Source organism: Schistocerca piceifrons, chromosome 8 (genome assembly GCF_021461385.2).
Source record: "Schistocerca piceifrons isolate TAMUIC-IGC-003096 chromosome 8, iqSchPice1.1, whole genome shotgun sequence".
Classification (NCBI taxonomy): Eukaryota; Metazoa; Arthropoda; class Insecta; order Orthoptera; family Acrididae; genus Schistocerca; species Schistocerca piceifrons.
The window spans coordinates 109,746,722-109,759,586 of NC_060145.1; the positions used below are offsets into that span (position 1 = coordinate 109,746,722).

Sequence of the window (12,865 nt, forward strand, 5' to 3'; positions counted from 1 at the left end):
GTGTTGTACGTATTTAATGAAAAAACCCACTGAGGATGCCACAGTTGTGGTGAAACATGTTTGGGTTTTACGGAAAAACATTAACTCTGTACTTGCAAAAGGGTGGACCCACCTTTAATTCGTTATTATTTTTCTGCAAGCATGGAAACAGAGTTAAAAATCACAGTACGATAGTTTCCATGCCATTCCAGACATTTTTCTCAAAGCTCTACAACAAATACAGCAATGAAGTTCCAGCAAACCAAAATAAGCATAAGGTTTAACAAAGTATGTTTATCTAAAAATGTTAAATCTATTCCAAAGTTAATGTAAACACGTCATATGCAGAAAAAAGAAAGAACAGAATTTGCATGGCTTCTTAAAACCACACTATAAAAAAACATTTAGAATTAATCAATCACATCAAACAATCTTCAGTTCTTAATGACATTACTGAAGACGTGAAATCTCACATAGAGACAACAATGTAAAAGAAGCTAGAGAAACAAGATCAGAAAACACACAATAGGAATAATGCACACCAACACACATTCTATGAACAAGTTGGCAATTTAACAGAAATAAAGTTCTCAACACAGGAAGAAGAACTGCCTCAAAAGAGATTTAAATACAATCTAAAAACACAAATCACACAAAGAAAAATAGAAAACATTATTATAGAAAATAAATATACAATAAAACAGGAAGAAAGAAAAAGTATCGGAAAATTCAATATAGAGCTCACCAGAGAACTGGCAGCGGAAGAAACCAGACATTGTTAGGAAGAACAAAAATACTATCAATGGTTCAAGTTAACCACAGAGGGGAAAACTGCCAAAGACATGCACAAAAAACTGAAAAAAACACAATGCAATGCTCACAAGGGCAGACAAGGACAGAAGAATGGAAGAATGGTTGTCATATATGAAAGGGACTACACTAAGGAAACACTGATGTTCATAACAGAAAGCAAAATAACAAAATTTAAAAAGTGAATTCATCCAAGGATTCCAAAGAGACATGCAAACATCAGATCCACCCTGTCACAAAGCCAAATAAAAAGAACAATACAAAATAACCCCAAAGCACACACATTCAATAGTCTACAGAAAATTCACAAGCCCAATGTTCCGATCACACCTATGTTAGATTTCAGAACTGTACCAGCGTATCATTTAGCCAGACAAATGCACACTTTTCTGTGAAGCCACTACACATATACAAACAACAGAAGCTTAGAAAACACCAATGATACCAAATGGGAAAAATCAAAACTATGAATATGCCCAACACAGCTACACTACTACCATCTGAGATTACATTGATATATATATACACACACATACAAGCTGAAGAAACAATCGAAATAATTGACGCACGACTAAGACAGATAAACATCCCAGGGGAAAAAAAAAAAAAAAAAATCCTGACCATTTTGAAAGTAATCACAGGACAAAATTATTTCATATCCCAGAAACAAAGACACAAGAAATCCTGACCATTTTGAAAGTAATCACAGGACACCATTATTTCATATTTAAAGATGAGTTGTTCATCCAACAGGAGCGACTAGCTATAGGGATCGCCCATAAGTGGCTTGCTCGCCATCATCTTCCATAATAAACGTGAAAACAAAATCTTTGAAGTAATAATAAAAGCAAAACAATAAAAAAAGGTATTCTGGTACTGGTACCAATATGTTGATGACATAATTTGCTTGGTAGAGGAAACACATGATCAGATACTACAGTTACACAGACACATCAATACTGTAAAAATCCATTTCACCCTTGAAACCAAAACAGACAAAAAATAACTTTCCTAGATATCACAATAGAAAAAAAAATCATCCACTGATTCTCAATACATGGAAAAATCTACATCCACCTGTACGATTATTCACAAACTACACAGACTGAACAGAATTCCAATGGAAAGAGAGATACACAAAATAACAAAACAAAATTTAAAAGGTTGACAGAGAAAATTGTTACAAAACAAACATTGTAGATACTCTGAAACACAACATAAGAACACAACTAACATGGAACACACACAACATATTACAGCACAACACACCAGTAACAACCACACAGAAGAGAACATACACAGAATACAAGATGAAAAAACCACCATCAACAAGAATACAAAGCATGCACCATGATCTGATAACAAAATAACACAGAATTGGAAACATTAAAAGAAATATGGTATAAATGTGACAAATAGAACAAACAATACTCTGCAGAAAACATTAAAAATACCCAACATCACCATAGATAAATATAACACAGTAGGTATATACTAATTAACCTGCAAAGACGATGCTTCAGTATACATCAGACAGATAAGTAGAAATTTCAGGGCAAAACACACAGAACATTTAAGAACACTTTCTTAATTTTTTTCTGTAGAGTACTGATTGTTCTATATGTCACATTTATACCTTGTTTTCTCATAATGTTTCTGGTACTGCATTATCTTGTTGTCAAACCACCTCATTAAAAACAGCCACTTCTCCAGTGGTATAGAAACAGACATACAGATTCTAAAACAGCAATCATTTGTACCATTTTTTTACAATAGAATGAAACTATGACATCCACAGAGCTATCACACAGGGCTCAACACTCTACATGAACTACGTCCCCATAATCCCCCCCAGCCCCCCCCCCCCCAATACACAAAGAAAACAAATGAAACAAATCAAATTTTGCAGCTTTCAATCGAAAACAAAAGAGTGAACCACAGGCCGTCAAAAGCATATCAAAAAACTGTGCAGAAAAATTTGTGCACAAGCCCAGTAATATAACAAGACACAGAACACAACAATGAACAAGACAAAACATGAGTAAACTTTGTTAAAAATGAAAAATAATCCATGAATAACAATCACATCAAACAGTTCTCCATACCAATGGCTCTCAAAATTTTTTTACCAATGTCCAGAGGTAATTCTAAACACACAAACAACAACAAGAACATGTTTGGCATGCAAATAAAAACCAGTCACAGAGCAAGAAAGCCAAACACAGCAATTGTAAAGCTAAAAAAAAGCGAACAATCTATGTTTTTACCGGAACATATATTTTAAAGGATGTGTTTCTAAATAAAGATTTAGTGCAATCAATGCCCTAACATCCTTTATGTTTGCAGGTGATACAGTGTATTACTTTAAACCTGTGGCTGACTTTGGTTTGCAGCTACAGGAGACACACAATGTAAATCAAAGGTAAAGTGCATAAGATTTAAATAACAACAAAATCCAGTGTAACATATTTCTTACCCTAAATAAAATCTGTATGTATCTCAGGAAAAAATAAAAGAAAAAACACACTGAGGATGTCACAATTGTGGAAAAACATGTTTGGATATTAAAGAAAAACACTAGTGGACCCTCTTTAATTCATGATTAACTAACTAAAGCTAATGAAGTACCTTAAGTGTGGCTAATACTAGCTTCACACAGTAGTAAAGCAGATGAGACCTCCCTATGGGAAGGAAGTGCAGGTGACGACCAGAGCGGGATACTTGCTGTAAGCTTCCTGGTACGAAAGGAGAGGAAGCAGGCACTGCTGACAAAATAGTGACCACTTGCATCACCTGTTCCACTGCTGCCTGGAACAGAAATGGGGAACACATTCTGTCAATGCATACCATAGAGAAAATACATGCCTGACAACAAGCTGTGTTGATTAAATGAAATATTCTGCAACAATTCAATAAATACATAATTAACAGGGATATATTAGTTCTTAATTGGTTCACAGTTAACCAAAGTTTATTCTTCCACATAAAAACATTGAAGTTGATACAAGTAAACGGTAAGAACAAAATCTGAGAGCAACTGCCTGCTGCACTGTACTTATATGGAGGAGGGCTCCAATAGATGGAATGGTGAAAGTCAAGCCATGCACGAGACATGTGGACCACTGCAGACAGCCTCTGGTGGCCGGTCCACACAGTTTCCACTGGTGGACTATTGGTGGTTTAGCGCACCGGAGGCCTAGTTTTATGGTGCGTATCCAGGTATTATGCACAGATATATAACATCCACCCATCTTTGGGGAAAGGGCACTCCTACAATAAGGGCATCAGGGCGACTGTGGAAACAGGCACAGCCTCTGTAGCGGGTGATGACGATGGCAGAGGCGGCATGAGATTCCTGGTCAAAACTGGTGAACAGGAGTGGACATTGCGTGTCCAAGGACATGTGAAGTGGCCAGTCCCCCTTGAAGACATGTAACAAAGGGAGTAGTAGTATCCTGAGGTCCAGGTCCTTTATGTGGTGGAACTGCACTGACAGAGAAGGTGTCAGCCACTTTGGCGGGGCTGCCAGGGATGCCAGAGTTGGAGGACTTGACAGCACCAGTCCTGCCAGTGGTGGAATAGCGGGATGGGCTGGCAACAGGTACATGAGGGCCAGACTCATAAGGAGAGACAGGAGGTGGTGACATCCACAAGGAGGGCAGGTCTGCCCCCACAGCAGGGATGCCTCGTGAGGCCTGGATAGGTGCTAAGGGAGAATGTGATGGTGGCAAAAGACGAGCCGCAGCCCTCGCCATGGTGCGAGGATGCAACTGGCCATGGTGGCATGCCACCAGCCCCTCACTGTTGCACACCATACAGAGTGACACCTGTGGCAGCTCTGGACTTTGACCAGAATCCACCTGGATTGGTGGCCAAACCCTTCAAACCCAGACCGTGGAGCCAAGAGCGAACCATGACAAGGGATATGCCGACAGTTGGTGAAGCGGCATCAGCAGATGCAGGAGGGCGTGTGGCTGATAAGTGTGGAGCATCTCGACTGGACTCGGATCACTCACTGGTGTAGACCTGTAGGTGCTCAAGAAATGAGGCACGGCATCATCTGTGGAGAAGTCTGTGACATACTTCTTCATGGATGAGACATTCTGTCTTGCCATTATATTGGGGGCATAAGGGAGGAGCAGTCACATGGCGAATGCATTGCTGGGTGCAAAATTGTTGAAGGTCTGAACACAGACTGTGGGCCATTATCTGTCATAAGCATATAAGGCAATCCTTCCCCGCCCCCCCCCCCCCCCCCCCAAAAAAAAAAAAAAAAAAAAAAATAAAAATCAGAGATGGCCTGAATAGTAGCTGCAGCTGACATTGAAGGACAGCAGATAACATATGGAAATTTAGAGAAAGCATTGACAACCAAAACCCAGTAAGAATTTAGGAAGGTTTCCACGAAATCAACATGGATGCATTCCCATGCATGCCCATGGCTCTGTCTATTGGGTAACACATTGAGGGGAAGCCATGACAAGAGCAAAATGTTGCTGTCAATGCCGGGTCAAAACACTTGCCAACAAGCCAATGATTTGGTATATGACACTCTCTAATGTCCCTGATGTAGGAATTCCCCAGGGCAGCCAGAGTCACAACTCTGGGTGACAGGCTGTCCATAACTAAGAGAACACTATCAAATACCGAAAGGCGGTGACAAAGTGCAAAATAGTTACGCAAAGGATCAGAGGGCCTGGCCAACCATTCTGATTGAGGCAGACAACGTGACACAAAACCGGATAAGATGCAATCTGGGAACCTGTAATAGGAAACCCTTGCACTGTACATTGTGCCACATCTAAGTGGAAACAAAGGAGTTCAATCTGGTCAAAAGTTGGATCCAGTCCCATCAGAAGCTGGGACAGTGCATTGGCACAGGCATGTTGTACACAAGGTTGAACATGTATTTTACAGTTGTAGCGAGACAGAAACAAGACCCAATACTAGAGGCTATGTGCTGTTGGGCAAAGAAGCAGAAGGATTAAACAATGAAGCTAAGGGCTTGTGGTCAGTAATGATGTGAAATTCAGATCCATACAGGAACACATGAAACTTTGTTAGGACATAGACAATAGAAAGCATATCCTTTTCCACTTTGAAGTGATGTTGCTGAGTGAAGTTGAGTGTTTCTGATATGTAATGTATTGGACATTTGGAACCATCCTCACAGCGATGTGCTAGAGTGGCCTTGAGGCATAAATAGCCAAAACTAGCCATCAGTCAGGATGCAAAATAGCCAAACAAGATGCAGCATGTAAGTTAGGTTTCAAAAGTGTGAACCTATGCTCACAGGCTGGCAGCCGTCAAAAAGGAATGTTCTTGTGGAGCACCTCATGGAGAATATTGGGCAATGTGGCTGCACCCAGACCAAAGTTATGATAGTATGCAATTTTGCCTAAAAATTCTTGGAGTTATTCGATATTGATAGGGCGAAGCAGAGCTGTGACATGGGCAACATGATGATATAAAGGCTTAATGTCTCAAACTTCAAGTACACAATGGATGGCTGATAAAATTTGACTGGCCAAGTAGCATTTCAGACCTGCAGTATGGATGACTGCGAACAAGATGGATAAATTATGTAAATGCTCCTCCATGGATGCACCCATAACAGCAGTATCATCCAGATAGTTGTTGCACCCTGGAATGGTTATCATCACTTGTTCCAAAAAACGCTGAAAAATCACCGGGGCACTAGCTGTACGAAACAGGAGGTGCTGCCATTGGCACAACCCGAATTGTGTGTTAAATGCAAGGTTTAGTATCCTCATCCAACGGAACCTGTAAATAGGCTCCAGATACATCAATTTTGAAAAAAAATTGCCCCCAGCGAATCTGGCAAATAACTCGTCCTCACAAGGCAAAGGGCAGGTGCCAATTGAGTATGAACTGAAACTTTAAAGCTGCCACAGAGGTGAAGCAGACTAGTTGCTTTTTTAACAGTCACAAGAGGGGGTAGACCAATTACTCAACATAATAGGCTGTACAACCTCCAATGGCATCAATCTGTCCAATTCTGATTTCACTTTATTGCACAAAATCAATAGAATACAGCACGCATGGAAAAAGTGCGGCTGCACCAGAGGTTTCAGGTAATGTGGGCTACAAAATTAGTGGACCATATTAACCCACCCAAAGAAAAACTCCGAACACAGGGAACCTAACTACTGGTAAGGGACCTAGTCAGAAACAAGGTGCATCATATCTGAAATGGAAAAACCAAAGGCACAGAAAGCATCCAGGCTGAACAAACTGTTGGCTAGTGGATGGAACTGGTGCTGACAGTTTGTCAAGGAATGAACCACAGTTTTAAAGACAGTGGGAGCTATAAATTGTCCCAAAATGGAAATATGCTGCTTCTCGTAACCCACCAAATGTTGAGTAACCGGAGACAACATCTGAGATCCCAAATCCACATAAGTTTGCGAGTTCAGTAAAGTCACACCTGCACCAGTGTCCACTTCTAGTCCAAGCACTTTGCTCATCAATTGCAAATTCAATAAACAGTTTTTTTAGTCATAAGCACTAGAAAAACATAATTGACATTGATGTCATGTCTACAGGAAGGGGCCAGGAATAACACACTGACACGTAGTAGTAGTAGTAGTAGTAGTAGTAAGTGGCGGTGTTTGGCATGTTGCTGTCCAGTGCAGCACAGAGGGCATGTTTGTATGGTTGTCACATTGCCTTCCCCCAGAGAGTTAACTGACGTCTGACAACTACGAACAGAATCCACTGCAGTGATGTCACACCAAGCCTCAATCTGATTCACATGCAGCACGAGATACCTCAAATGACTGAGCAATATTTAACACTTCAGCTTAAATATGGATTCTCGCACAGTAGTGTGCACTGATGCGTGTTCTCGTCAAGAGCCAACCGAATGATGGCATCTTCACAGACCATAGAATCAACATCGGAGCCAGGATGAGCAATGGTAACAAAATGACATATGCTACTGCGGCCATGGAGTTTGGGCACCCAAGCCCTGTAGGACTGGAGGGGCTGTTTATGACAACAGTTCAACTCTGCACAAGCTGCAATGACATGCATGGGTTTATGGTCATAATTTGACAACAACTTACACATTTTGTTGAACAAAATCGATGTAGATTCCTGGAGTGGAGGTAACTGGTACACCTGAAGAAAAATTCAGAAAGGAACAAAGCCTAATACATGTTCGCATCACTGACACAAAAAGTGAGGAAGTGTTACAAAAGTCACTTCTCATAAACCTCCCACTCTTCAGCCACAACATCGTAAGGGAGACAAGGTGGCAGTAAAAAATGCCGAGAGCCTAGAAGCATGCAGTGTGGCTGACAAGTTTGTGATAGCAGCCATAAGAGCCTCCACTGATGGAACAACCAAATAGACTGAGCGCATGAAAGTGAACACCATTCTCGTCATCAGTTGCATTGTAATACAATATACAAACAACAGTGCAGCTGCAATTAACCAAAGTTTATTCTTCTACATTCAAATGAACAGTAAACTTAGAAGCTGATGCAAATAAACAGTAAGAACACAATCTGAGAACGAGTGCCGGCTGCACATTGCTTATACAGAGGAGGGCTCTCGTAGACGATGCAAAGGATGTCTTGAGGTTGAGGTTGTTGTCGAGGAGGAGACCAGACTGCGAGGTCATTAATCTCATCGGATTAGGGAAGGACGGGGGAAGGAAGTCAGCCGTGCCCTTTCAAAGGAACCATCCCGGCATTTGCCTGGAGCGATTTAGGGAAATCACAGAAAACCTAAATCAGAATGGCTGGACACGGGATTGAACCATCGTCCTCCCGAATGCAAGTCCAGTGTGTTAACCACTGCGCCACCTTGCTCGGTAAGGATGTCTTGCCGCGTGCACTAGTTATGTGGCCTCTGCTGGCTGGCCCATGCAGATGCCGCTGGTGGATTGTTTGGAGTGTAGTGCACCAATGGACTGGTGCTGGGGCATGTGTCCAGGCATTATGCACTGGCTTATAGCAAAAAATTAAAATTATTATTGAATGTTAATTACTACAGCAGTCCATGTTGTCAATATGCAGTGTCATACAAAACACTCTTTGGAACACATCAATATGAAGCTGAACACTCAATTTAGAATCTGAATCATTAAGCACCAATGTCCCAGCAGCCATACTGGAAAATCCTGTGTCCTGGAATACACTCTTCCATCAATGAACTAGACAGACTTTCCTTTCTCTGTCTGTTCAGTTTTACATCTCTTCCCTTCATCCTCTTATCATTTTACCCTAAAATGTTACTCCCTATTTCAGTATCTTTTTATTTTTGCATATTTATAAATTCAATACTTACCTACGTTGCCTATCTTTGCATATTCATATTCTGCAGCCCTAATATCAGTCCCTCCCAATCTGCTTCTCTGCACAAGTAATGTGTGTGTTTTCCACATACCACGTCTTGCTGCTAGGCCTTCACTGAATGCTCTCATTATTGAGTTGTGTGTTCCTCAAACTTTACTCTTGAGTGTCTTTTCCATATAATATTTGTGTAGTTTTATTTCTTTTCATTCTTTTGTCATGCGGAAAAAATCCATAATTCAGAAATCTGGTGATTTTTCAGCTCTTTTACTTGTCTATATCTTATTCAGTATGCAACAAAAGTTCTTTTTTATTTATTTATATCAGTTTTGTAATTTGATATGCTAAAGCAGGAGTGCTCAATCTTTGTATGCTTTAGATCTACTACACGCAATTTAGTCCTAGAGATCTACTGACTTAAAATATCATAAGGGTTTAAGCAAAAAAGAAACTCCATAGCCACAATTAACACATAAACCACATGAAAACATATAAAAGGTAATTTTCTCTCTGTAACAAGTTGCAGGCCTACTACTAAATTTTCAAGATATTACACATTTACATCATCATAAATGTTGAAAAAGTTTAGTGAAATACTTCGCATTGCATATCACTGGCAAGTTTATTATAATCTGGTAAATAATTTGTTAGCGACAACCTTACTCAGTCAATTTATTTCACTATGTTCATCACTATTTCACAATGTTCATCGTTGAAAACACTGTTTCACATGGATAAGTTGATCCGAAAAATGATAAAACATATGATGCCTCTTTTGCAATGCTAGGGTGGGTCTTTACACACACTAATTTATAAAAAGTTATCTTCATTTTATTCTGACTTTAAGGAAAAGTCATTTTGAAATTGTATTATTTTCTCTTCAAGTTCAGTCTCACTGCAAGAGAAAAGAGTACTCATTTTTCCTGAAATATCTTCCACGTCCACTTTTTGGAAAGGTTGATTTATGAAAGCTAGAACCGGTTCCACTGCCCTGAAATCTGAAACTCAGTTTTAAAACTCTGTCTTTAGGGCTAACAGGTTGGCCATATACTTCTTTGCAGCTTCGTGATCCAGCGATGCTCATTGATCCAACAGTTTTGACTGTATCTGAAGAAAGTGTTCCACATTTAATTTCTGTATCTGCACAATCCAATGGTCAAGTTTTGTAAGAAACACTTTACTGACGTATCTGTTACAAATGCTAAATCCAACAACTAGCTCAACTAAAGCAGTTGTGAGTAGTTTTCCTCTATTTCAGACACAAAAGAGTTTATAACTGGCAGAAGTTCTCTAAATCTGTTTACAAGCACACCTCTACTCGACCATCAAACTTTGGCTTGCAGATAGCAAGCCTCCAAGCTGGTTATCCAATTCTTGTAATAGCACTCTGAACTTTCTTCGCTGTAGTGACTGTGAGTGAACTGAATTCATAATTTTTGTGACAGTACTCATATGTACCAATTTCAAAATAGGTCTACAAAGCACTTTCTGACACACGATACAATTACACTTAAAGAAAGACAGGAAAGAGTGTCATTCACACACAAGGTAATAAACCCTTTGTGTTTGTCTACCATGCAAGGCACTCCATCAGTAGTAACATGTGCAAGTTTCTGAATTGGCAAATCATCTTCAGAAATGATTTGAATGCAGTGCAAAACTTTTTCTTGTGTAGAGTGTTTCAAGGTCAAAATTGGAAACAAGTCTTCTTTTACATGGAAATCTGAAAACATAACTCTTACAAAAATCACAGCTTGAGGTGAATCAACTTCATCTATGGACTTGTCGAACCACAATGAGAGACACATGCAGGATTCCAAACCTAACATCAGCAGAACTTTCATAATTACTGCCATTAAAGGCACTTTTCTTATTATAGTTGACCTGAAAGAGGGATGTCTTTGATGGTTGATACTCTGACTTGTTTTTGCATGTGGAAAGGAGGACTCACTAGCTGCCTTTAACAACTGAGCTATCATCAATTGGTTCATGTTTCATCAGTACTTCTGATACACAGAATAATGCTATGTTTGATGAGAGACTTCTTCCTTGAAAAATTAAGCTTATTTTTGTTTCGTTGTTGATGGCATTTACTTAAACTTATGGACTGATGTTTTTCGGGTTCATAAACATTTATTTCTATCTGTTATTACTTTTATGTTGTAATTTAATGTAATGACACGTTCCATGACCTTGGAGATTTGCTCCTCAATTTGGTCCTACAGAACATGATGGGTAAATAATACACTCCTGCAAATGGAAAAAAGAACACATTGACACCGGTGTGTCAGACCCACCATACTTGCTCCGGACACTGCGAGAGGGCTGTACAAGCAATGATCACACGCACGGCACAGCGGACACACCAGGAACCGCGGTGTTGGCCGTCGAATGGCGCTAGCTGCGCAGCATTTGTGCACCGCCGCCGTCAGTGTCAGCCAGTTTGCCGTGGCATACGGAGCTCCATCGCAGTCTTTAACACTGGTAGCATGCCGCGACAGCGTGGACGTGAACCGTATGTGCAGTTGACGGACTTTGAGCGAGGGCGTATAGTGGGCATGCGGGAGGCCGGGTGGACGTACCGCCAAATTGCTCAACACGTGGGGCGTGAGGTCTCCACAGTACATCGATGTTGTCGCCAGTGGTTGGCGGAAGGTGCACGTGCCCGTCGACCTGGGACAGGACCGCAGCGACGCACGGATGCACGCCAAGACCGTAGGATCCTACGCAGTGCCGTAGGGGACCGCACCGCCACTTCCCAGCTAATGAGGGACACTGTTGCTCCTGGGGTATCGGCGAGGACCATTCGCAACCGTCTCCATGAAGCTGGGCTACGGTCCCGCACACCGTTAGGCCGTCTTCCGCTCACGCCCCAACATCGTGCAGCCCGCCTCCAGTGGTGTCGCGACAGGCGTGAATGGAGGGACGAATGGAGACGTGTCGTCTTCAGCGATGAGAGTCGCTTCTGCCTTGGTGCCAATGATGGTCGTATGCGTGTTTGGTGCCGTGCAGGTGAGCGCCACAATCAGGACTGCATACGACCGAGGCTGCGAAAGGTGGATATACACTGTACTAGTGCCAACACCCGGCATCATGGTGTGGGGAGCGATCTCCTACACTGGCCGTACACCACTGGTGATCGTCGAGGGGACACTGAATAGTGCACGGTACATCCAAACCGTCATCGAACCCATCGTTCTACCATTCCTAGACCGGCAAGGGAACTTGCTGTTCCAACAGGACAATGCACGTCCGCATGTATCCCGTGCCACCCAACGTGCTCTAGAAGGTGTAAGTCAACTACCCTGGCCAGCAAGATCTCCGGATCTGTCCCCCATTGAGCATGTTTGGGACTGGATGAAGCGTCGTCTCACGCGGTCTGCACGTCCAGCACGAACGCTGGTCCAACTGAGGCGCCAGGTGGAAATGGCATGGCAAGCCGTTCCACAGGACTACGTCCAGCATCTCTACGATCGTCTCCATGGGAGAATAGCAGCCTGCATTGCTGCGAAAGGTGGAGATACACTGTACTAGTGCCGACATTGTGCATGCTCTGTTGCCTGTGTCTATGTGCCTGTGGTTCTGTCAGTGTGATCATGTGATGTATCTGACCCCAGGAATGCGTCAATAAAGTTTCCCCTTCCTGGGACAATGAATTCACGGTGTTCTTATTTCAATTTCCAGGAGTGTAAAATAAATTCATTCAGGCCTAATAAAAAAACGATTGCTGTGATTGTAATATACTTTTAAGATTA

At 41.6% G+C, this 12,865-nt stretch overlaps 1 protein-coding gene across 3 annotated transcripts in view; it reads right to left on the reverse strand.

Annotated features, from left to right (window-relative positions):
* The window catches only part of LOC124711984 (integrator complex subunit 10), a 134,437-nt gene that overhangs the window by 29,265 nt on the left and 92,307 nt on the right, over positions 1–12,865 (reverse strand). For all 3 annotated transcript variants that reach the window (XR_007005554.1, XM_047242268.1, XM_047242269.1), the window contains exon 11: positions 3,418–3,597. Coding sequence is in view for 2 of the 3 variants with exons in the window: in XM_047242268.1 (XP_047098224.1) it covers positions 3,418–3,597 (180 nt within the window). In the remaining variant the exon portion in view is untranslated. The remainder of the gene's footprint in view (positions 1–3,417; positions 3,598–12,865) is intronic.